Genomic DNA, 26422 nt, shown 5'->3' on the forward strand with positions numbered 1-26422 from the left:
CATAAATGTAAGGGAATATGAGAAAAAGAAAAACCAGCAGCTAATGCAGCTGTTGCAAAAGTCAGCTAGTAGAGAAACAGGAAGGCAAGGGATTAAGTTATGACTCTGAAGTCAGTAGGAATTGTGCTATTGACTTCACTGAAGTCAAATTTCACCCCAGGTCTCTGCTCACAAACTAAACAGCCAACAGAGGCCATGGACAAATGTTACATTTGTAGTTCTCCAAATGCCTTCAAAGTGCTATACAGTTCAAGCAGACAGATGTGTTTGCCCCTGTATTGATACAAAAATAGCAGAAGCACCACAAAAAAGTACCTGAATGAAACAGGAACTTCTCTGTAGGGCTACATTTTATAACACTATATGCAATATTTATGCAATGCACTGCTCACCACAGGGTGTCTTTCAGTCCCCCAATGCTCTCCTCACTCCACCCTCCAAAGGAAGAAGGATAGAGTGTTGGAGGTGATGCTGCCACCAATTTACTGCCTGATTCCCCGCCCCTGTGAGAAAAGAAAGTGGATAGGCAAGCTGTCAGTGATTGGGGCAGCCCTGGGACCTGACATACACTCCCTGTAACCAACTCAGGAGAGATAATGGGAAGGCAGAGCCACAGAACTGAACAGTCCCATACCATGCCTATGATCGGAGTGACAAGGGTGTAATGACAGCCTTTTCTGCAATGTGGTGCTGAAGAGAGCTCAGTGAGCATTTGCTAGAGTGCTGAAAAGGTTGTGGTTGCTTGTTGTCATCCTGGATGCTCTTTTTCTCCCTGATATGTTGATGAGCTCCAAGAGCTCACTGCAAATATGGTGCACAGTCAAAAAGGGATGTGTCCACACCACCCCACCCTCCTAGATCTGCCCCTACCTATGGCTCCTGGCTGATGAATTGATGCTGTATGCCTTCATAGTGATTTCTTAATGCTCCAACTGAGGGACTCTGCATGTAGTGCTACATTTTTTAGTTCTTCAAAGTGCTGCAGCACTTGCAGGGCTATAAAAATAATATTAGTTAGGATTACCATGCATCCAGGTTTTCCCAGACATGTCCTCTTTTTGGGTCCTCCCATCTATGTCCGGGCGTTTTTTTTAAAATATCAGCAAATATCTGGGATTTTGCTCTGCCTCTGCTTTCTGAGCAGTTCCTGGCTTGCCCTAGCAAAGAACTGTGTGTGTGTGTGTGTGTGTGTGTGTGTGCGCGCCTGCCAGCACTGGGGCTGCAGCAGGCTGGGGAGGTTCTTTGGGGGCAGCAGGGAGCTGCATAGGCTGCAAGGCTGGAGGGGGCAGAGAGCTGCAGGTCAGGAATGAGATGCATCAGCAGGGTTAGTGGGGGGAAGGGCATGGGGTTGTGGGTCGGGGTATCAGCAGGGAGCTGCGGGTTGGGAGTGAAGAGCACCAGCATGGTCTGGGGGGTGGGGTACTATGGCTTGGGAGTGAGGGGCAGGGGCAGGGCACAGGCATATCACTGCCACCCACCCCCCACAATCATATACCCCCTTCCTCCCACAGGTGTCTCCTTTTTTGAAATTGGAAATACAGTAACCCTAACATTAGTCCATGGGTGGAAGAGGGACAAAGGAGGATGAGATGCAAGAAGCAGCAGATGGCTGAGCAGCAAGGTTTAGTACAAGCCTGAAAGGCCCACACAGCATCTTGCTGAAATATTTTTAAGTGAAATATGATGCAATTTGGTTTTACTGATTAGTTAAAAATATTTCAAAGGCAATTCCTACAGAGACTGTAAGGTTTCCCCTTCACTTTACGCTGATCTTTAGTTGCAAGGAATCAAATGGGATAACACTCTAAAGTTTCTGAGTGATTTGGGTTTCAAAAACCCATTGTGAGACTACCAGCCCAGATCATTCAGCTGCAGGGGCAATACGTAGGGGGTGCACACGGGTGCACGTGCACCCCCAAGTGTGGTGGTTCACCCCCTGTAAAAAGGTGCTGTTGACATCACCAGTGGCATCTGTGGGTGGTCCGCGGTTAACACAGGCCGCCACCAATGCTGCCGGCAGCGTCTGCAGGTAGTCAGCAACCCTTGGTTGGCACTTGCCACCACGCCCCTCCCCACCGCCGACAGCACCAGCGGTGGCTACACGAGCTCCCTTGCTTACTGCCACCATGCTCCTGCCACTCCCACCGCCACTGTGCCCCCCCCCCCCCCCCAGCTGCTGGGGGCACACGCTGTTCACGTTCAGCTGCACTAAAACTTATACCCTGAAGTAATTTCTTTATTTTATTGTTTTCAATGGGACAAAGAATCCCTGACCAAATGAATATAAGAGCCTGTCTGACCAGGCACACTTGGCATTATCATCCCTTTGCTTTACATCAGAAAATGTGGAGATATTGTTTCAAGGTGTCTGTTTAAATTGACAAGTGTACTGTTTTATGCATTTTAATACAGTGATTGTTCAGCTAATGATCAAAAGTTTCCATCATGAAACAATATGCTCTCACAGGGGTGGATCCAATATTTGGCAAAGGGAAGGTGCAGGAGCAGCCACCTGTGCTTCAGAAGTGGCTGCACCCTTGCTCTCCACTCCCTCCTCCCAGCAACCCACCAATGCAAACAGACTACACCACAAGAGCCTCTGGTGACTTTTTTACAGTCCTCCAAACACTTTCCGAATCTCTCTGAATCAATTCAGAGGGTTCCGATTCGATTCGGAAAGATTAAAGGGTCTCCTGATTCAATTCAGATTCAGCCACTGATTGGGACGAATCTCTGCCAAATTGAATCAGTAATCAAAGCTTTGACAGCCCTAATGTTTAAATCACAGTCTTTGTCATTATTGAATAGCTCTGACCATTAACAATAAAGAGTGAAAACATACAGGTAAAGTAGCAGTTTCTCAGCTGTTGTAAATCAACATTATTTCATCTGGCTTATATCCTGCTGAGTTGTTACCACATGTAATCAGTTTTAAAAATGATGGCAAATCTTGGCCTCAGTCCTGTCCGTATTGAAACCATCAGACTGAACAGAAACATGATTAGACCTTTAAGTGTCATGCTTGCTGCTAAATTTTCATTCATGCAGAACTCAACCTCTCTGAAGGAAACACATGGAAGTGGAGTGCACTAATTAAATCATTTTCATTGCCAATTATTCTTTTTGTAGAGTGATAAACTTAATGGCTAGCAACACTACTAAAGTGTGGAAAACCTGTGTAATCAGTGATTACATCTATATGTGTGCTTAACTGCACAGTAGACTAATTTGCTGTAGTGTAAAGCATCACAGTCTCCTTGTGCAACACTATTAGACTACAGCAAATTAATTTTTGCCATTGTAAGATAGTGCTGTCAGGGGCAGTCTTATCTTACAGCAATGAAAACAGCTGCACCTAAATACGTGTGTAAATGCTGACTCAGGTGTAAATTGCACCTGGTCAGCTCAGTCACCAGGGGGCCAGACCCCTGCCTGCCACTTAGCCACACAGCTCCACTCTTTGGGCATTCTCATGCCCCAGCCAGCCCCTCCAACACTTGATGCTGTGACCCGGAGCCCAGGGCTGACATACCAAACCTGCTGCCAGCCTAGGTCTGCCTTTCAGTGATTCAAACTGCTGCGGTCCCAGGCACACATGTAGATGCTGTGCCTGGAAATCATTAACTCCGCTGTAAACTGCGCCAGAGTTTAATGTGCTGCACTAATTGAACACGTAGATGCACCCAACTATAATTCAATTTGGCTATTCATAAGCATGATGTTTACTGAGATTCCATTGCAGGCTTGGTCCTCTGTGTTGCTGTAAAGTTAACAGTAAACTACAACAACCAGACCATTAAATGTTCAGTCCAATCGAGTAAGTAAATGCAACTCACTAAATAAAACAGAGCATTCACATGTCAATGCCTCTACCTCATTGTATGTACCATATTTACTCAAATATGAGACAGCTTTCAGGGAAAGCAGCATCAAGAGGGCATGTGGTGGGGAGGCAAGCATCCTCCTTTCCCCCTGCCCCCCACTTGTCCTCCCTGCAGCTAGTCCCCCTGTGGTGACTGCCCCCCTGCCATGTGTCCCCCCCTGCAGCCTCTGCCTACCACCTGCCTCTGGACTCTCTGCCCCCTGCAGCCATTGCCCCCCTGCCTCTGCCCCCTCTCCTTTTCCCCCCTACCCCCCAGCTGCTTACAGTCAGACATGGCTTTGGCTCCACTTTCTTTGGGGAATGGTTCACATGGAAGCTCCAGTCCCTTCCCATTTACACAGCAGTGTCCCAGGGCCAGAGCTACCGCCACCGCTGCGGCATGGCTGGAGCTTCCATGTGCTCCATGCCTGGGAGGGAATGGAACTGGAGCCATGCCTGACAGTAAGTACCTGGGGGGGAGGGGGCAGAAGCTGTTGGGGGCAGGCGATGTGGGGGGACAGGCAGCTGCTACAGCTTTGACTCAGGCCCTAACCCAGGCATGAGGCTGGAATCAGAGCCAGAGCAGCTGCTCCCCCTGGTCTCCTGCCCTTCCACCTTGTACACAAATCCAAGGTAAGGGGCATTTTTCTCCCCATGTTGAATGGGGATAAAAACCTTGTCTTGGATTTGAGTAAGTATGGTAAAACAACTGGAAAATAATAAACCTAATTGTAACAGGGAACCCTATCCCTGTCGCCAGGAAGCAGAGTGGTCTTGTAACAGGGAGGCAGCAGAAAGAGAGACTTCTGATGATTATGGAGCAGCTGCAGCAGCCTCCTTGGGAAGAATATGCCATGCTGTGAGACCAAAGCACAATCACATGTAAGTGGGCACTTTGTCTCTCTCTTTTTTTTTTTCATTATATGGGCATAGGGGCCTATGGTTTACGTTTAATGTTGAAACGCTGGTGGTTTGTGGCTAAGGCTGTAGGGGAAGAGGAGGCCTCATTAGTGCCAAGGGGCGTCATGGTAGAGGGCTCAAGAAGCCCTGCTACACTAGGGTCACGAGCCCAAAGGCACTTGAAGGGAAAAAAGGAGCCTTGAAGCCAGGTCCTAGTGGGTGGACTTAGGTGAAAGGGGCAAAGCCAAAGGGGGCTGAAGCCCAAACAGCCTGGCACCACAGGGGCACAGTGCAGAAGGACCGGTAGACCTGGAGTTGTGGACAGCATGGAATGGAGGGCCTTGAGCCTGAGCGAGTTAGACAGCTAGAGCCTCGGAGTCAAGCCCTGCTTAGTGGGTTTTGACTGACAGGCCTAGCTAGAGAGAGAGGGGGTAAGACCACAGCAGCTGAGACCCCAACATAAAGAGAACTTTATAAAACATCTGTGAGGCACGGGGCAAGTCAAGGGGAGGTAGGGGCGTGCATTTTGCTGTTAAGGCAACAGCTCATTATCCTACAGGTGGTAAGCCTGGAGCCTGTCTGGGAACCTGTATGTCAGCCTCCCTCTTTTTTTTTAGAACCAAGTAACATCAAGTCATGGCAGGAAAGTAAAAGGAGGGGAGTGGGGTGGAGCTAATCCCCAGAGAAGGAAAATTCAGCAAGACTTGATGGGGGCGCACACACTGACCTATGCATAAAAAAAAAAAAAAAAAAGCCAAAATGGCACCCTGCCACACTGATCCATATACCCTGAGTTGCATTGAACAGTGTCTTGTTCCTCAAGAGTACCCATTGATGGTAATGTGACTTTTATGGAATAAGGTACTGCTCATAAAAAATGAGGGTATCAGCACCAGGCCAATCTGTTACTGCATAGAAGAAAGACTGTAATAAAACATAACATTTATCTAACAGGCAAATGTATCTATTCCATGATGCCTACAAAAACCAAACAATGTGTCTGTGCCTCTGACTGCTTTTTGTTACAATTTATAATAATTCCTTCACTATCTTGAAGGAAAAGAGTGGGATGGGGGGAAAAAAAGGATGTGTGTGCTTCCTGTTTCTGTTGTATACACCTATGATCTCTCACCATTCATTTTGTAGAGTGGGATACTCATCTTGTAGTTCTAAAGCCACCTGTAGCTTTTCATGGCCCACTTGGACCACTTACAGTTTCTGTCCTTACAAGCAGCAAACTTATCTATGCTGAAAGAGCCATTGGGAATAAGGAATGCATGGAACACCTTTAGCATTCCTTGCTTATCTTCATAGTGTCAAGAAGAATACAGATTACAGCTGGTGGAATATGTTTTATGCTTAAATTTTGGTACAGAAGTGCTAATGAAAAGAATTTGAGTGATTACCTATGTAAAATGCTGAGTTTTCTTCTTTGGCAAAATCATCAATATATGAAATCCCTAGTGGTATAACTGGTGCTTCCCCAATTCCACGTAATAGATTTCCCATGAGTACAAACATCCACAGATAGGAATTTGCTGTTTTCTCACATTCTACAAGAAATCAACATACATTTTTTAAAACAGAGCTTTCAGAAACACCACTTTGCAATGCAAATTGAAATAGTGCCCTTTGAACACCCATTATGGATTTTATTCCCATTTTTTTTTTTCCTTCTGCCTCTTCTACTCCTTCTGGAAGTATCACCTTAGATTGAATGTAAAAAACTATCTCCTGAAGATTGTTTTTCTGGACAAAAATCATTAGTGTTCTGCTGCAATATCACCCATTGTAATACCATGACAAGTGTCTTTATGCCTCAGTGAAATTCCCACAATAATTTTTGGGAAAGGGGAGCAATCTTGCAAGCAGGATGACCTAGTAAGGGGCCTGATTGTGATTATTCATGAAAGTAGCCACACAGGAATCAAGGGGACTTGAACATGTAATTAATGTTAAGCATGGACTTCAATTCTTTACTTAATTGCGGCCATTGATACATGTTCTTCCCAAGTCAGTAGTAGAAACACAGAAAGTTGCACATGCAGGTAAATAATGGGAAACACTAATCTGGCTAACTTTTACACATACAGCCAGATCTAATAAAGAACTTAGACACCTACAAATTCAGTGCTGCAATAGCTAGCTGTGGGCATCTGGACCCAAGAATAGAATCCCAAATGCAGAGTCAGACACTTATGCTCCTAGTGCAGTATATGGGTATAGTTAGTCACCTAAAAGAGAGAAGTGCCTAGAATTAATCAATAGGAGATGCAGAGCACAGAGGTCTGTGTCAGGGTTGCAAGGGAGGTGCATCCTAGGGCTGTGTGAAGCTTCAGTAGCCAATTCAATTTGGAGGAGATTCAGCCCAGTTTGGCGGCTGAATCTCCAAATCTGAATCAAATCGGGAGACCCATTAAAAAGTCTAAATTGAGTTGGAAGACTCCAAATCAATTCAGAAAAGATTGGGCGCTGATTCAGAGATTCAGCCATAGACTAAACAGGCAGCAGTCCTCAAGGACACTGGACACAGCTGCCTCTAGCTGGTAAGTCTGTTGTAGTAGGCAGAGCGGGGAAGGAAGGGGCATGCTGGGGGCAGATCAATGCCCCCACAGCAAGGGTGGGATTGGGGCTAGGACTGGGACAAGCTGCCCAGCCATGGCAACACAGAACTCAGGGAGGGGGGCTCCCGCTACTGTGTGCTGCTGTGTGCTGCCAGATCAGGAGGGCATGGGAGCGGGCATGTGCCCCCAGATTTGCGTTAGCTGGGCTGCACTCTGGGAGGCTAGCCCAGCTGCCCACCACCAGGCTGCACTCCACAGAGCAGGTGGAGCCAAGACTGTGCTCTAAGCAGCTAGCCCCAGCCGCAGCCCAGAGCGCAGCACTGGCTCTGCCTGCCCTGCACAGCACAGTGGAGCAGGGTCTATGGGGGGGCTGCAGCCACCCTAAAATTACCCATAGCCCCTGCTGCCAGCCCTGCCCTGCTGCTTCTCACCCAACCAGGGCAAAGCCGTGGTTTGTCCAGGAGGTGCGGGGAGGCTGAAGCAGCTTCCACCGCTGCGCGCCACTTGTCTGAGGCAGCGCGGTGGCATTGTACCGCACCTCCCCACCCCGGATGGGTGAGTGGCGGGAGGGCATAGCCCCCACTCCCAGTGCCTTCCACCCAGAGTGAACTGTGCCTGCATCACACACCCCCACCCGCCGGCCCAGCTGGACAGGTGGTGGCAGGGCAGAGCCCCCACTCCCAGTACCTTTCACTGCTTATCCAGAGAGCAGCCCAGCCCACCCTGCGCAGATCTGGGGGCACATACCTGCTCCTATGACCTCCTGGACCAGCAGCACATGGCGGCACGCAGTGGCGGGAGCCCCCCTCCCCAAGTCCTGCACTACCAAGCCCTGGCTGGGCAGCTTGTCCCAGCTCCAATCCCTCCTTCACTGTGGGGGCATTGATCTGCCCCCACCCACACACCTTCCCTCCCCCCTCCATCCACTACAACAGATGTACCAGCTGAAGGTAGCTGTGTCCAGCATCCTCAAGGACTGCTGCCTGTTTAGTCTATGGCCAAATCTGATTAGGCCAAATCGAATCGGGACAGTGATTCAGATCACTGAATCGAATCACTGTTCCTCCAAATTGGCTGAATCTGAATTGAATACTTGCCACTTCGCACAGGCCTAGTGCATCCACCCCTTCCCAGCCAGGGCCCAGTCTGATTGTATGACTGACAGTCTAAGGGCACAAAACAGATGTCATGCTTGTGCAGTAGTGTAACAAGCTGAGCTGGTGCCCAGGGCAAAACATGTGAGAGAGCAAGGTAGGGGGGATCACACAGATTCTGAGGATTATGGAGGCATGGGTTCTGAGAGGAAGCAGGGATCAGGCTGCAGAAAGCAGGGGTGAAGGAGGCACAGGTCTGAGAGCAGGGGCAGGGGCACCAGCCTTACCCAGCTGGTAACTTGTAAACAGTCCCAACCGAATTGCTGTCATGTGCTCTGCCCACCATCTTAAAACAACAGTAGCTGAGAACTGCTTCAAAGTCCCTGGCATGGCATGGGTGCAGACTCAATAGGTGCACTCTTGCCCACCTGTAGTTATGTTACTGCCCTAGTGCTGCCATAAAAATATTTACAATGGCACAAATGCATGCAAACAGACATCCTAGTGCCCAAAAATGTTGCTGTAACCAAAAGTAGTCACAATTTGTGATTCCTTAAGGCTAGGGACAGAAATTATACACAAACCCTTTAAAGCGATCAGAAACCAGTTTAAACCTGTAACAGAACATAAATTCAGTGCACATAAACCAGTTTCAAAATGGCCAAAACTGATTTAAGATAAACCTGGTTGAATGTAGTATCAGACTTAACTAATTTGGGTCAAACCAGTTTATGGACCTTGTGTCCCAGACCCCTGGTTTATGTTAAATCAGAGTCCCCCAGCATCACAGCATGCTTTTCAGCCCTGGGCTGGGCTGGGCTGTCTGCTCCAGAGAGCAGGGCTGGCCCCGCCACTCTCCTCCCTGACCAGAGCTCCAGCTGACTTAGAAGGAGGTGGAGACAGCAGGCACAGCAGTATCTGCTTGGTTTTCCCCTGCCCCACCCCGTCCTTGCTGCTCATTTCTCAAGCAGGAGCAGGGGGATCCCTCCCTCCCTCCTTCCCCTCTCCCACAGCATGGACCTCAGCAGCATGGACCCCAGATGGCATCTGGTCATGGTCATGCTATCCCCATGCTAGCTAATGCTGAGAGGTATCTATGTGTGTGTGTCTCCAATTTCACTGGAACAAAGGCAGACAGAACAGTGTCCACTTAGGGCTTTTTGGAATTAATCAGCAGGCCAGCTAGTAATGTCCCTCCGTTCTTCCTTACAAATGCCTTAGAAAAAGATGATTAAGAAGAGCTTGAACTAATGAGAGAGAAGTTGGTTTTCTTGATTATCTGATAAGCTTTGTGTTCTGATAAGCTCCCTGCTAGATGCTGGCTTGCTTCAAAGGCTGCACTTTGTCAATGTTCAAGAAGGGACAGAGAGAGATGTGAGAAATGACCTGGTTTGCAATGCATGGGACCTGTGAGTGCCCTCAGTTTGCTGCAGACAGTATGAAGAAGCAGGGAGACAGATATTGAAAAGCTCAGTATCATCAACAAATGCATGCACTCCACACAAGCAGTCCTCCCTCCACTCCCCTCCCCCTGCCACCTTTGCCTCAGAGTGCTAGCCAGGGGCTGGGGTCTGGCAACACTCCTGCCCCTTGAGCAACGCATTGGGGGTGGGGGGAGAAATCCTGGTGAAGGCTGCTTCCCTTTCCCCCTCCAGGCACACCCCATCTGGGGACTTTGCAGGCAGGGTGGGGCCATGCCCCCCTCCCCAGCTCAGCACTGTAGAAGGGAAGGGAGAGTTCACAGTAGTGTCCCCCAGCTTCTAGCCTGAGCCACTGCAGACATGTGCCTGCATTTCCCGAATCAGAAGTGAACTTCTATCCATTTGCAAATCAGTTCAATGTCTGCAGGTTAAACTAAACTGCAAAGATTGAATCAATTCAGGCTTGGGCTTTTTGAATGTCTGTCCCTAGCCTAAATGGGAGCACATCTGCTTATTGTGTATGATAGGAATTCTCCTGCATGGGCATTTCTAGGGTATGTTTGCAGAGGCACACTTGGGGAATCCCCTTGCAGAGTTTTCCTGCAGCACATATCAGGCTGCCATGCCCCAATTCAGGGCACATGTCTGCAAGTGCAGGAACCATGCCCCCTGCCCCTCATGGGGTATATCTCACTGCTGCACCCCAACTCAGGATATGTGCCTGCAGGCTGCCACACAACAACTTGGGGTGCACATGTGCAAGTGAGGGAACTCCTATGGTCATGGTACTTAGGCCTGAGCTTGTGGGACAATGGCATCAGTGACACACACCCCAGCACAGCTGATCCTGCTCCAAAGACAATGTCTGTTTATAACCTAATGTAAAATAGTCAACCTTAGGAAGAGGAATTAGAACCTAAGGGCTCCTATACACATGCAGGGAGCCTTCTCTGATGCACTGTAATTCCAGCACATCAGAGCACTTGATTAATTGAGTCTGCTGGAGCATGGAAATTTAACGTGCTCCAGCATCCTCCAGCATCACATGTATCAGCATCCCTGTGCTGAAAAATGGCAGTGGGGCAGTTTAAACTAAAGCTTATTTGATGAACTTTAGTTCAAAGCACCCTGCCGTCATTTTTCAGTGCAGGGATGCTGATACACGTGATGCTCTTGGAGCTTTTCATTATCACGGTTCTCAGAGCATTGCTAGTTAAGGTGTCCCCCCCCGCTCCATATAAATGCCCTAAAACACCACTCTCCCAGTTGAATTCCATAACTGTGAAGCATGAACCATGATTGGGCCTTTCAAGGATCTTGGGCATCTTCTCACATTGTTTCTGAATGGAAATGGAATTAGACAGTAGGTAAGCACCTGCTAGGTACTCAGATTGAGGCACTTCTAGGCATTTGCAGAAGGCATTACAGGTACGTATGGAACTTTGGATCCACAAGGGAAGTGCCTAGTGCATTTAGTTGCCCCCAGAGTTAGGTGGCCACTAAGCAGAGGCTTTGGGGATTTGGATTTTTAATGCATGCACACACCTAAAGTCCATCTATAGCCCAGTTTAGACACCTAAATCTTTTTTTTGGATTTGGCCTCTAACTCCATATTGTCTCTTCAAGCAACATACACATACATATTAGTGTTTCCATTATCTCCATGTGTGCATGTATTGAGTCTCCTTTTAGTGATCAATAAAAAAAGAAAATGAAGATAACTAAGAGAAATTTGAATTATAGAGCCTTTGCTTACCAGAATCTTTCAGCTCTTCAGCTGCTTCCATATCATCTGAAGCTGAAGGATGCAAAGATAATGTTGGGGAGCATGCTGATAAACTTGTTGAGGAGTTGTTGATAGAAACTGATATTCTTTCATAATTATAACTGGAAAACAACTGTGTAGATTGTAGTTGAAATATAAAAGACTTGTCCTCTACAAATACTGTATATGACCTTAGCATTCAGGAAATGTCTCTGTACATCAACTCTCCCGTCCTATAGGTACTTGAACCACAATTTAGAGTTCACCCCAAGAAGACTAACTGATAGCTTTTGAAAGACCTCCAAAGGGGACTATAGTGCTGCCTTCACAGCTAGGGGCTGCCTACTCCTTAAGCCAGCCCTGGCCACATTAATTTTTAAAGGTAATTCTGACTACAAAATTCCAGTATTTTACTAGATGCACATTCAAATAGCTGGATGATTTGAACTAGTCTTTGTTCAGAAGAGTAAGGAAGAAATGCTCTGCTGTTCATGGTGGTGTGCAAGAGGGTCAATGGTTCACACATGAAAAGCATGGTTGTCCTTTACAGCATCTGTAGGTATACCTACATAGTAGTGACAGCCATGACTAACTTTGGTATGAATCATAGGCTAGCCACAGCCGCTCAAGAGCTCAGCATAGATTGAGAAATCTGTCTGAAAAGCAGTTGGCCTGAACTGAATTGGATACTACAACAGCTAGAGTGCTGAGAAGCTCAGGACAGGCTCTCAGTGAATAAATCAGAGTCAATGAATAGCAAAATATCTGCCCTATAATGCTACTGATCCAGTATTCAGAGGAAACTGAAATTTGCAGTTCAGCTTACTGCAAATATATTAAAAGGAATCCACTTTAAACGTTCACGTCCAAATGGTGCATAGTGTACCAATCAGCCATATTTACCGTCCCATTAGGAAATGAGGCATCACTGATAAAAATGTTCCAAGTGACATGATGAGACATCCAACAGCAATTACTTTTGGTCGGTGAACTTTTGGTCCAAGATAACTCACCAGTATCATCACCATTAAGTTACCTGTACCATTAGAAGATATGTAAGCAAAACTACTAAAGGAATAACAGATTCAAAACATAATCATTGCTAGTAGTCCATATATTTCTAATGCCTCCATTACCAAGGCACATACTTTTACTTTGAGAAAGAGAAATGTACATACCTATCTCAAAGCTACCATCAATAATACCAAGAAGTGATGATGGGATTTCAAATCTCCTTTCAATTTGAGTTGATATGCTTTTTACATAGCTTCCAGAAAGTCCTTTTGCAAAAAAGGAAAATGCTAGTGCCCCAAGAAATAGCTGAAGAAAAAGGGGGAAAAGAGTTTATGAAGAACAACTTTTTTTTTTCTCAACACCTGAATGGTTTATTCATCCAATCTGGAGAGGCAATTCACAGATTGGATACTTTGTTCTTCTATAGTTGTTGTGTAAAAAGCCTTTTTCAATAGTTTCCATTAAAGCAGAGATTGTATTTTATTATTCAGTTGACTTACAAAGACTCCTGCTTTGCAATAAAAATATTTGAATTTAATTTTGAGTATGTTCTATATTTTCATGTCCAATCTGAGAAGGGCTGTTGGACAGGGCACTGTCTACCAGCTTTATTTGAGTTTCAGGTATTTTCTTCCCTGAGAACTTTCATGCATAAAACTTATGATGATGACAATGACAACAATGATGTAGCTGTTTTTTTCATCATTGTTGCTGCTACACCATTACCACAGTACATCCTGATCTGAAACACATTGAATATTCTCATTGATTTCATAAGGCTTGGGCTCAAAACCCAAAGCAGTAATGTTTTCTTATCTCTCATGTATAGTGTAAAGTACTATCATATAAATTCACTGGATCTTTATAAAACATCAAATCATCATTTTCAATATTTTAAAGTTAGTATGTGATGAGCGATATCTTTTATACCTTTAACTTTGAAAAAGTAGGATGTATTCTTTTGGCAGGAAGTGGCCCAACACTTTTGTCTTGGGAAAGTGATTTGTCTTTGATTTGGTCAGGAATGATTCTTTTTTCCATGGTGTTGCTCTTCTAGAGTGGAAACATATATGCCTCCCTGTTTGGAAAAAACATCAATGTGAGTTGTTATTCTGTATGTAGCCCTAAAGGTATGCATGGTATTTTACAAACTGGTGAAATGGAAAGACCCTGCCTTGAGATTTACAAATGAGAGGCCCTATTCTTATTCACAATTCAAGGATGTTATTGATGAACTGGAGAAAGTTCAGAGGAGAGTCACCAAATTAATTTAAAGATGGAAAAACATGCCTAATAGATGCAGAATCTCACATTTTAATCTATATAGCTTATCAAACACAAGATAACTTGCAACCAGTCAGTAAATATCTGTATGGGGAACAAAATGAGATAAGTGACTTGTGGGCTAAATGTCTGCAAGATCAGAGCCTAATAAAGACAGATAATTATTACTGACAAAAGAGGAGGGAGACAACACAATAGAAGGAATATGACAGCACAAAGAAAGGTGCCTTAGGAAAAAATATAAGCTAGAAGGAGAATGCTTCTCTTCAATAAGTACTTCTCATGAAACTACATCATGTGAGGGTAATATTTGTAGCACTGTTTTAATGATGGTGCAAAAGACTTTCTTAACTAGAATGCTCTAGGCTGCATAAAGACATTCATTTCTACCAGTAAGAATTTCTTATAGAAAAATAGCCTGGAAGCTGTACATTCGTTCCAGTACCCTGCCTGGAGAGCTACACAGGTGAGCTCTCTAGTCAGGGTGTACTACAGGGCTGTGCCCTGGGCCACCCCAGCCTTTAGGGAAGCTCATTAATTGACAGCCTGCCCTCTCTCCTGCTGGGGAAGGGGAAAGGCTGTCAATAGGCAGCACCAGGGTTTTAAATCCTCTTGTATGTAGCCCAGATGAGCTGCACATGGCACAATTTAAAGCCAGAAATGGAGTTTCCCTGACCTTGAGTCCTGGTTCCCCAGCTTTTAATAAACTGCCTTTTGTGTCACCCAACTGAATGGTACATGTGACATTTAAAGCCTGTGGGGCCTCAAACTGAGGCACAGACAGCTTCCCCAGTCCTGGCTCCTGGAGCTCTGTTATCCCTGCCTCCACCACCCAGGTGGGTAGCAGGGGCAGCATTTAAGCCTGTGGCCAGGGAACTGGGCTTGGGGACAGTCTCCCTGAGCCCAATTCTTGGCCCCTGGAGGGTTTGCAATCCCCTATCCTACCCCCACTGCTCATCTGGGTCCAGGAGTGGCAATGCGAGGCCTGGCAACAGCCCCCCCCCCCCCCCCCCCCCCCCGCAATCTCTTCCCCAAACCAGAGAATGTCCTGGGGAAGAGGCAAGGAGTAGTGACAGGTCTGGGAGGGCAGGGGGACGGAGCAGTGGGGCAAAGTCCCCAGTCCTTCCCTAAACCAGGCAATCCCCAATTTAGGGAAGAGTCAGGGAGTAGCTGTTGCTGATCCCCTTCCCTTTCAGACCAGACCAGGAGACATCTTCTTGGTTGAGACCTGGAGGTGTTTTTTCCTCAGGAGAAATTCAGTGAATGCTTGTAGACTTCTCATTTGTACCAGGAGAATGATAATTCTCCCAATAGAAATGTAACGCTTACACAGGGCCTCAGAAAGAAGAGGTGACCCTATCTAAACAGGCTTATGTGGACAAACCAACTCTAGAGAAACCAATGGATCCAAAAGAAAACACTGAAACCTTAGCAAATAAGAAAGTATGAAGGCCAAATTCTGTATGAGGGCATGACTTTCCTTGCATGAAGAGCAGAGAAATGAGATATTTAGTTTTAGCCAGGTGGGCATTTCAGACCTGGGCTTTAGGATGAGTTGTACAAGAGATGAAAAGATAGGCACATGCTTTAGTGGCTAGTGTTTTAGAGGTCCTGAAAATTGAGGATGACTACCCAACTCTTTAACCTATTCCTGTTTCACCCTCTTGGTCTGCTTTTCCAACCAGAGTCTGATAGCTGTCTAAGGTGACTTCCATTCCTTTTCTGAATGTTCCATAAATACTCAGAAAAGCCCAGAGTCACATTTTAGCTATACAGACTCCCAAGTTTAGATGTCCAACCTTCTGAAAATGTTGTCTTAAGCGCTACTGAGTATATCAAACAAGTTAGAATTGTATCTCAAATCTAATAGGTATTCACTTGATCGTTAACATATTGTGTGGTCAAACATGGCCCAGAATTGATAAGACAATGGCTGAAATAGTCTTCCAAAGTAAATACGTTCCATATTTACTTATCTTCTGCTGATTATTAACTTAGGCTTGCAAAATACCAGGACCTTGTTAGGCACATAATGTTTAACTTATTATGTGATTTTTCTTCTCCCTATGCTTAAGAATTCACCTTTAAATTCTAATATTAAACACTATGTAGGCATTTTCCTGCTTTTCCTGGAAATCAGTAAAATATTTAGTGACTGGTGTGTAATATTACTACTGACAAAATAATAAACCCCTGTTTTAAGAATAAAACAATGAAAATGCCACTAGCTCATGCTCAAATCAGTCACTAGCAATAACTTATTATGGTACAGTGAGGTAAAATACCCCACTGCAAACAATATTTGTCCTTTTAAAAAAAAAATCTAATTTATCACAGTTCTATTGTACTTTTTGTGAATTTAAATGCTCTTTCATAAGGTCAAGTAACAACTAATACACAGGACCATGACCTGCAGTGTTAAATCATTTTTTCTCCTGGAGCAGGTGAAAAGCACATAAAAAGAGGGGTGTGAAATATAATAAATGCAAATGAGGTGAAACAGAGGAAGAAGAAAGAGAACTTACCTCTGCTACTTCTGCATCGGTCTGTTCTTTTCAGTGACCAAAGGCTTCCGGCAAGGAGCCAAAGTAATGTTACAGCCAGGAGGCTGACTTCTAAAAAAAATTAGCAAATACACTACAACATTGTCAAACCTTTTTACAGGACTTTCCTCAAGCCAGTGAAGCAAAAGCTTTTCAGAAGAAAGGAGATATCTGTGTGTCATAAATCTGGCGTTGTGCCCGCAAGAACACAAGTGGTACCAGCCTCTCCCCGGAAAAAACAAACAAACAAACCTGTTTTCTTCATTCTCTTTTTAGATTAAAAGCTAAAGCTGGATTAAGGGCCCTTTCAAAGTGAAAGTTCTACTATGCGATAGCTGTTTGGTGGCCTGCGTGAAAGTAGTTTGATGACATTGTCTCAGTTTCCCAGTGTCTGTATCACAAACATTGCAGCTTGTGTTAATGGATATTCTGGAGGGACATCTCGGCAGAGAAGCTGAGGGCTGAATTCACTATAAGGAGTTGTATCTAGAGAGCTCGGTATACAGATCCTCTGAGTCACAACCATGATGCAAAGACCCAGTAAAGCTGCCTTAGTTAGAATGGAATACACAGGAATGCTAATACATTTAGGAAAAATGCACTAGGTGTTGGGAGGTTGTTACAAGTGCATGTAAATTAGAGCAGTTAAGAGAAGCCAGGAGCCAAACTAGAGATGTAGGAAGCATAAAAATGGTATACAGCTCCATTCATCTCCGTGGAGACAGCGCACTGGTAGCAGTGTGGCCAAGCAAAAGGAATGCCGGTTGCATGGCTCTCGTATGCATGAATACCCTGCAAATCTAACCAGTTTAAAATGTCAGCTGCCCAATCTAGGAGAGCTCATACATTGTTTTATCCACCTGTCACCGCTGTCTTTGAAGAAGCAGCCTGTGCAATAAAGCATTGTGATCTGAAAGTCAGTCCAGCCCTTATGGAAAGGCAATCAAAAAAATGCAACTAAAAGAAGAAAAATAGTCTGCTAACTGTTGCCCGAGTCTGGAGAAAAAAATGATTTCATTTCTAATTAAGAAACCATTATTCTTAAATTAGTTTTAAAGATAGTAAAAACTGTTTCCCTTTCCCATAACTTCTATATCTAGTAAAGAAAAAAATACTGTTCCACCTGTTGAATATCTTCATATCAGCTATCAGTTCTTTGCAACAGGAGCTGGATTTCTGAAACTAGGAAAACTCTAAAATGCTCTTGCTTATAAGTATAATCAAAACTACAGATTTTATATCATCAGATGAGAGGCATGCTAGTGGTTCATTTGACTCAGAGGAGTACTAGACAGTTTACTATCTAATCCTGAAAACTAAATTAAGTTGTAACCTATAAGAGTTTATAAGATTTGAGTGGGAGCTTTTATCAGAAGCTTAATAGTTAACTGCAAATAATCTATTTATTTATTATGTTCACAGCTTTGATTGAGTTTTGTTTTTAAAATACATTACAGATTATAGTATGATGATTATAGTTCTATTTATTTATAATATTTGATTATTTGCTTTGCTTGATATTTTTTCTTGAATTTATCTTCATGGGGGTGATTTAGTTTGTGTGTTCTGTGATCCAGTATTTGTTTTGTGTAAGCACATCAAACTGCAACTTATTTCTTCTATGCATAACCATATATACGGCAACTGTAAATTGTATTTGCAATTGTTCATTGAGTTTCTCTAACTGGCATTCTTTTAACATTATCTTTCATATCTTTCTGATAAATTTATTTTTAACTGAGTCAAGAATGTGAACATCGAAATTTTTCACTCCCAAAAGTTCAGATTAAGGGTTATAAAATTGAGTGTGGCTTCCAAATAAATTCATCTATTGTCTGTTCAGCTCATAAACTTGTTTAGCTAAAGTAAAGCTAGCTTTTCCTGGTTCTTAATGTTCTGACTAAAACATGCAAAGCAAAACCCCACTAAAATATTATTTAAAATATTAGGAATCTCTCCAGAGAAAAAGATTAAATAAATTAAATCAGATCGTGCTTTAATTCACTACATTTTTATTTATTAGATTTATATGCTGTCCTTCCGAACAAAGTTACACATGGTGTGACCTTCACTTGTGTTTAAGACTTATTTTAAGTATAAGGATATTACAAAGTACTTGGGGAAAAATGAAATGAGCATATGCAGTAGGCCTGTTTTAGTCATAATCCTCATCCTACAGCTAAATTCACAGCAGTGTTCCAAGGAAAAGGCTGGGTAGCATGGATCAGATTGTAGGGTTAGTAAGCGATCCGAAATAGTTGTTTTGGGTTTTTCTGCATGAATACAGTGTTAGAAGGTTTCACAATAATAATAAAGTAAATGCACTCACTGCATTGTAGAATATGTACAGCCATAACATTTAAATTGACCTAACTAGCAGGGCCCTGCGAAACTACCATGTTTTGTTTCCGTTTCTGATTTGGCCGTTTTGGAGGACAGTGATTCATTTAGATGTTTCGGATCACTGTCTTGTTTCATTTCAGCTGAACCTATTTCACAGTTTCAGCACTGATTCAGATCAGCCGGGGAGAAGCAAGCACTGCCAGGCAGCTGCAGGTTCTCCCATGGCTCCTCCGGCTGTAGCTGTCTCTGCCCTGGTGGGGGGAGCCGGGGGAAAAGCCCCCATGGCTGCCCTGCCTGACCCCATCCCCCACCTGGCCCCAGCCTCCCAGCACTTAAAAAAAAATAAATAAAAAAAAAAGCGCCCCACACTCACCGGCTGCAGCAATGGCAATTGGGGCCTCTGTGGACTTGTGTCACAGCCTGCCCCCCCCCCCCCCCCGCTTGGCACCCGCACTGCAGCTTGGCATCGTGCAGGTCCAGTGTGGCTTGGTAGGGCACTGCGCACTGTCTGGAAGCTGGAGTGGCTCCAGCAGTCACCCAGAGACTGGCACCACTCAGCCCCAGCTTCCCCAGCTCCCAAACAGCGTGCAATGCCCTGCCAAACTGCATTGCACCCATGCCATGGGGCAGCTGCCATGTGGGTGCCAGGTGGGAAGGTGATCCCCGCTGCCCCCCACTGCCCAGGGGCCTCTGCCATGATCCCCCCAAGGCCCCAATCACCACTGCTACAGTCAGAGAGTGTGGGGTTTTTGTTTGTTTTTTTTAAAGTGCTGCAAGGCTGAGGCCGGGTGAGGGATAGGGCTGGGCAGGGCAGCCATGGGGGGCTTCTCCCGTAGCTCCTTTGGCTGTGCCTGCCTCTGCTCCAGTTGGGGGAGCCATGGGAGAAGCTCCCATGGCTGCCCTGCCCAGCCCCAGCCCCCGCCCAGCCTCAGCCTCCTGGCACTTTAAAAGGAGGGCTGAGGGGCTGCGTAAGACTATTCCCAGGGGGCACCTCTGAAACATCTGAAACATTTCTGAAATGTTTCAGATGGTTTTGTTTCATTTTGGAGATGTTTCAAAGCCTTCCATTTCATTTTGGATTCAGTGTATCAGGCACCAAAACAGGCTGAAACACCTCCAAAGTGAAACAACTACCAAAATTTCTCACAGCCCTACTAACTAGGGTTATGTCAAGCTAAATGCCCATCCATACAGGCATCAGGGGGGTCTAAAATGTCCCAAAATGTTGGGCCTACCAAAGAGGTAAACTAACTTAGATTAGGAATGGGTTAGTCCAATCTATTGAATGCCTGTAGGCATTTGGTTTAGGAAAGCCCAGCTGCTCGCCCCACCCCAGCCCCAGGGCTGTGCTCTTCCTATTCCCCTCTGCTACCCTGACTGGCCTATTTTTAGTCCCCTGACCACCCCCTGAGACAAACACCCCCCCCCCCCAGATCATGCCCAGACCCGCCAACCCCTTCTGAAGACCCACTGGCACCCACTCCTGATCCTACTTGCCCATCCCCCAACTCTAAGTTACTTTCATAGATTTCCCCATGCAGGTCCTAGGCATGGTGAACACTTGTACACGCCATTCACTTAGGGTTGCCAACCCTCTAGGATTGCCCTGGAGTCTCCAGGAATTAGATATAATCTCCAGGAGACTGCTGAGAGTTACCTGGGAGATAAATGATAGAGCATTCATTAAAATAAATATTAAATGTTGAATCCAATATATACAATAGTCCTGTGGGGTTTTAAATGCAATAGTAATGTACATTTGCCTTCCTGAGTACAGTACAGTAGATCAATCATAAATGTCATTACATCATGTGATGAAACCTCCCAGAATAAAAAGAGTTGGGAACCCTACATTCCCACTCTACATTCATGTGGCTTGCTTAAAACTTAACATAGACCAGGGACAGCTGGCAGCTACATGCACCCTTAATAGTTAACTCCAGTTCTAGAAGCTTGCTTAGCAGTTGTAGTAAGGGCAAGCCTGTTATCAAATAAATAGCTTTTTAATCGCTTTAGAACTGCCAATTTTAAATATGCATTCCATTCTGAAATGCATTTCTCCATTACTACAAAAACCTACTGATGATCTGGGGATGAGACCTACTCTTTGACAGTGATGAACTGGCACAGAAAAAGTAAAGGTATCACCAGGTGAAAAGGCTATACTTGGATATAATCAGTTTTACACTTCCTCTGCACTTCTGGAGGCTTGTGCTTGCTTCAGAGAGAACATACAAGAATGAGAGAGGGTCATATTCATAATCTCATATTAATGCAAGTGGTATCTTAAAATCACAGGAATAAATTCTCTGCTATTGTCCATGGGTGCAACAGGGGTGTTGAATTCAACTGCCACCCTGGCACACAACATGTACCAGCCCCAGGGCTCAATGTGCAGACAGCACCCAGCACAGGGTACACACTGCCCATGGCATAGGGGCTGGACCCATGTGCAGCCCATGCCCTGGGTCCCTGTGCCACATGCAGTGCCGGGTCCAGCCCTCCCACCATACGCAGTATATGTCCCATGCTGGCCCTGCATACAGTATGGCAGTCTAGACTGGCCCTGCATGTTGTACATTGCAGAGGCAGCCAGCATGAACTACACACTGCATCCAGCACCCCACTAGATTGGTTCTTCATGCTAGCTCTGGCACAGCCCAATCTGGACTGACCCCAGAGCCAGTATACACAGCCAGTCCATGCAGGACATGCCTCAGACCGATACCCTATGCTATGTGTGCAGGGCACCTCATGCAATGTGCAGTGCGAAGCCAGGGTACAGAAACTCATGGGCCAGATAATCTGGCTCCACAAACTGGATCTGGCCTATAGGCCGTATGTTTGCTGCCCCTGTTTTATTAAATTGTTATACACTCACCTGAGTTAAATTTGAATAAATGTTCATAAGGTATTCACACCTTTGATTGAGTTTTGCTATATACAAGTTGCTCAGAGAATATTATTATCATAATCATCAAGTCGGGTCTTACAATATATTGATTCTACCTGTCTATTCTTACTTTTTGCTGTGTTTCCCTGTCCGAAACCAGCTTTTGTAATCACATCATTTTGCAACCTCATGGTTTCTTTGTGATTTTCCCCTTGGCTTCTTGCCCTGAATACATAATTCTTCCTTCCACATGGTGCTCTGATATGCCCTAATGAGGTAAACCTGTGCCTATTGATTTGTGTTACTCAACCTATTTATTGTGTTTTTTAGGCAAGCCTTTCTCACCTCGGTCTCTTTTCAAGTTCCCAGTATCTGTTATAAAATTCATTTCTTCAGCCTGCAAGTGGCTGAAATTTCTCATTGTCAGAGCCCAAATCTCTGAGTCTCACAGAGCAAACAACATGCATTAAGCCCTTTATATCATATTTGTCTTCCCTTGAGACACTGCTGTCCCACACCAATACTTTAACATCTCTTTAGAAGTTGCAAGCAAACTGCAACCTTCCCATCAGTTCTTCTCCAAACCTTATGCCACTTGTGATCACTGAGCCAAGATATTTAAATCCACTGACTACTTTTAACACTTCTCTTAATATAACTCTTCCAACCTATGGGATAGTTTTTACTTGGTATAATCACTGTTTAGTCTTTATTTTTTCTAATTCATCTGTCCCAAAATCATGTGTACTTAGGCCCCAAAAATCAAGATGTCGCATTTCTGTACTATCCTCACTTCTCTTCCTTCCATTTAAAGGATTCCTGCCTTCAAGTAAAGAATCAAGAATTATTTTAACTGAATTAGAAAGTATGGGTCCCTGCTTCATGTTACCCTGCCTCAAATCATGTGTTACATGAAACTATTCCATGTTCCGCATCACTGACTGTACATTCTTTTAACCCAATTCACATAAGCTTTGTTAGTTAATGGATTCCAGCCCTAACAGTGTCATGAGGACCATTAGTGGATGCTTTATGCCAATCCCAGTTGACTGCTTACCAGTCCTCTCAGGCATTCCCCCTGCCCAACATCTGGAGACAAGCTGCTACCTTGGCCCTAGGCCTCAAATCCCAAGATTCAGACCATTCTTTGCCCTCCAGCCTAGTAGCCACAAGTCAGAAAACCAACTACCACCTGAAGTCTCGGAACCCGTTCTCCACTAAGGCCAATAAACTCATCAAATCTGCAGATGGCATGTCACCTACAGCATGGACCTTCCATCAGTGGAGCAAGAGAGATGCTGCACAAGAACTGAGGCTAAAGAATTTCATCCCCAACACCAGCTTCCACATCTCAGGATGGCAGCTGCCTTACAGGGCCTGGATTGCTCATAACTGTCTCAGAATGGGCATTGGATGGTTTAAGGCAAGCATGTACTCTTGCGGTCTCTCCAACAACGCTGCCTGAAGCTGTGGTGCTCAAACTCAGACTGCCAAACCCAGCACCTACAAATGCCCCTCCTTCAGGCACCCAAGGTCTTATTGACATTGACCATTCTACCTGTTTTTGGCTTTTTGGCCCTAATGCTTCCAACATATGAGTGTAGCGACACTCGTTTCATCATCATCACCGTAAGTCTTTCCAATTCTTCCCATATTTTTTCGTTACTGCACTGCCATTGTCCTTTTCCTTTGGAATCTATGCTGTTTGCTCAATCTTGGAATGGTGATGTGGTGACTTCTTTTTCTTCCCCTTACATGTTGTTCTGTCTGCTTCACAAATACTTCCTTTTATATGTACTTCTGTCTGCTTCTTCTCTTTACTTACACAACTCTTCTGTCTGCTTCACAAATACCTCTTTGAGCTCATTCTATTTTACATCTACTGTCCTTGAGAAACTTACTTGATACTAATTTTTGGAAGTTGTTCCATAATATTATACTCAGTCATTTCCACATTTCCCATTTCCTATGCAGTTAAATCTTATTGCTGAGTTTAAAGTCACTGTACCCGCCTCCGTTCGATTAGGAGCTCGCGCGCCGCCTTAGCCCGGGCTCGGGATCTTGTGCCCCTGAGCTTCGTTGGTACGCCCCGGGGTTTACCCCGGCTGGTATTAAGGGGGACCCCAGAACTCGCCTGCCACGACTTTGATGACTCTCTCAGTGGGGGGTCTTCCCTCGGGGTATCCCCTGGTGCCGGCACGCCTCTTCGCAGGTACTCTCGGGGCTCCGTCCTCCCCTACACCCCGGCCATACGCCACCTCAGGTCTTCCTGTCCTGGCCTCTCACCCATCCTCGTCTCGTCCTTTCTCTCGGCTCAGGCACCCTAGCCCCTACAGGCTGTCTTCGGGCCGGGTATGCCTCACCCAGTTGGAGGGTGCTGCCCTGATCCCTCCTTCCTTGGGAGGCAGCCGTCCTCTCTGCCTCCCCCAATAGTCTCGGCCGCCGTTACCCACTCCGGCGGCTCCGCAATACCGGCTACAGCTGGCCCCGCTCTCAGGGTAGCTGCTACGCCTCACGCTGCCTTAGGTGTTGGGTTCCCCGCTGGCTGCTGCCCCGCCTCTGGGGGTGACTTCTCCCTCTGTCTCTTCCCTTCTGGGTTCTCCGCTGCGCTGCTCGCAGCCTGCTCCGCCACACCAGCTACAGCTGGCCCCGCTCCCGGGGTAGCTGCTACGCCTCCCGCTGCCTCGGGTGGCGAGTTCCCCGCCGGCTGCTGCCCCGCCTCTGGGGCTGACTTCTCCCCCTGTCTCTGCCCCTCTGGGCTCTCCGCTGCGCTGCTCGCAGCCTGCTCCGCCTCTATCCGGCGGCGTCCCGCACTCCGCAGGTGGCGGCTGATCCCCTGCTCGCTGGAGATCCGCGCTCCTGCTCTCTCCCTCCAGCCGCCCCGCTGCGTCGGCAGGGCCGCCTTTTGTTCCTCCCGGCCGGCGTGCCCCGCCCCCGCTGCTCAGCCGCAGCCGGATAAATGCCCGGCTGATGGCCCGCGCCGGCAGTGCCGGCGCGTGGAGTCTCTTCGGGTCTTCCGGCCCTGCAGGAGGTAAGCAGACCCCTTGGCCGCCGCGGGGGTCTCCCGGTGCCCCCGCTCCCCTGGGACAGTCACCTACTACCAATCTGTGATCTCTATTCAATCCAATGCTGGGGATGGATTTACTACTTCTCAAAAAGTTTCTGTCATTATATTATTATCTGTTATGGACACACTTTTCCCATCCCAAACGTTCTGTGTTATTAAATGTCTCTTTCTGTCTAGAAGCCAGCCATTTCTAATTCTAAATATGTTCCTTTGCCAGTAGTCCAATAATCACTCATTCTTCATTTCAACTTCCATCTCTGTGCAGTTCTCCTTCTTACTATCCCAATCTCTCTATGCTATCTTACACAACCAACTGTCCTATAACAACTCCCACTCTGATATCCTTATTCTGCAAGTATTTTTCCAACTATTTTCTCTTCCATGCTATGGTCTGTTTGCATGCCATATATTTGTATCATCTTAAGCATTAATTTCCTAGCCTTTGACATGATTGTCTTCATCCTTTCCTAACTACACTTCCTTTCTGTCACCCACACCTTCACTGTTGTATTTGCCATCACAGCCAGGCAATTTCTTTCAGTATTTCTATCACCTAACCAACATAATTTACCTTCACCACTCAAGAACATTTCCATTTTGGCTTTACTCAACGCAGACATGTTTAGATTTTTTTCTATCAACCAGTTCCTCACATTTTCCAATCAAAGACAATACATTTAGAATCCCAGAACATATGTCCTTTAGTTAATCAAACGTCCACTCCAGGTTTCCTATGAGTGATTCCAAACCCCTGCTAGCTATCTAGGCCTCTTGGAGGTTCACCAGAGTCCCATCAGCTGGTTTATTCAGGGTCTCTGTTGGGTTTCTCTGTTATTGTGATGCAGTTGCTCCAAGAATATTAATATGCAACACCTCAACGTTTGATCTACTACTCAACTGTTACCCAGAAAGTTGGGGTAGATTTTGGAAGGCTTAGAGAATAATAAGTTATATATTCATTTTCAGCATGTTTTAAATAAACAAGGCCACTTACAGAAATTCGTAAGAGATTTTTGCTTTCCCCTAATAGCTGATAGGCATGAAGGCCTTCTAAGAAAATATCTCCTCCTTTCCCAATAAAATATGTACTTTTCTCTTTCAGGTCTGATTGCAGCTCTATAACTTCTTTTTATGTCATAATACTTTATTTGAGCTATGTCATCTACTGGTAGAAAGAGATCATTCAACTAGTATTTACTGTATTTTTTTTCTATATGTGGAGTGCTTAGAAGACATTTTAAATCATGAATTGCACGTAAAACCATATTATAGTTTTGTAAATTATACTCTTGGGAACTTCCTGGGTAAAGGTAAGCATCTTTTCAAAACAGACACCTCCCCTTGTGAAGGAATGTGAGTATATTCTTTCTGTAGGATCCAAAAGAGAATTTTCAAAACCACAAAAATCTGAGCTGAGAGCCTCTTTTCACTCACTTCACTTTCATCATGGAGAAACATGAAGAAATTCAGTTTTAAGCTCACATAAATATTCTTCTTTAAAATGACTGCTTTAACAAACATCTTGAAGTCTTCGTGTACCTTTCAGGAAAATGTGCACAATTCAGAAACAGTTTCTATTCCCTTGTTTATTTTTAAGTTGTTTGAATGGCACTCTGAGATATTTATTTGCAAGTGTTTTGTATGGAAATGCAAGCACCAAATAATGTCTTGA

General features: G+C 45.3%; 1 protein-coding gene across 4 annotated transcripts in view; it reads right to left on the reverse strand.

The window, feature by feature from the left end:
- Nucleotides 1–26422, reverse strand: part of LOC102564832 (solute carrier organic anion transporter family member 1C1) — a 91678-nt gene that overhangs the window by 59603 nt on the left and 5653 nt on the right. Inside the window, exons 1-6 of one of the 4 annotated variants that reach the window (XM_019489601.2) lie at nucleotides 16430–16632; nucleotides 13551–13698; nucleotides 12785–12926; nucleotides 12510–12642; nucleotides 11598–11728; nucleotides 6169–6315 (exon numbers count right to left, since the gene is read on the reverse strand). In XM_019489601.2, the coding sequence (XP_019345146.1) occupies nucleotides 6169–6315; nucleotides 11598–11728; nucleotides 12510–12642; nucleotides 12785–12926; nucleotides 13551–13661 (664 nt within the window). In that variant the 5' untranslated portion in view covers nucleotides 13662–13698; nucleotides 16430–16632. Of the gene's footprint in view, nucleotides 1–6168; nucleotides 6316–11597; nucleotides 11729–12509; nucleotides 12643–12784; nucleotides 12927–13550; nucleotides 13699–16429; nucleotides 16633–26422 lie in introns of those variants that run through there. The other 3 variants (XM_019489602.2, XM_014609561.3, XM_019489599.2) reach the window with 3 other exon arrangements.

Source organism: Alligator mississippiensis, chromosome 4 (assembly GCF_030867095.1).
Source record: "Alligator mississippiensis isolate rAllMis1 chromosome 4, rAllMis1, whole genome shotgun sequence".
Classification (NCBI taxonomy): Eukaryota; Metazoa; Chordata; order Crocodylia; family Alligatoridae; genus Alligator; species Alligator mississippiensis.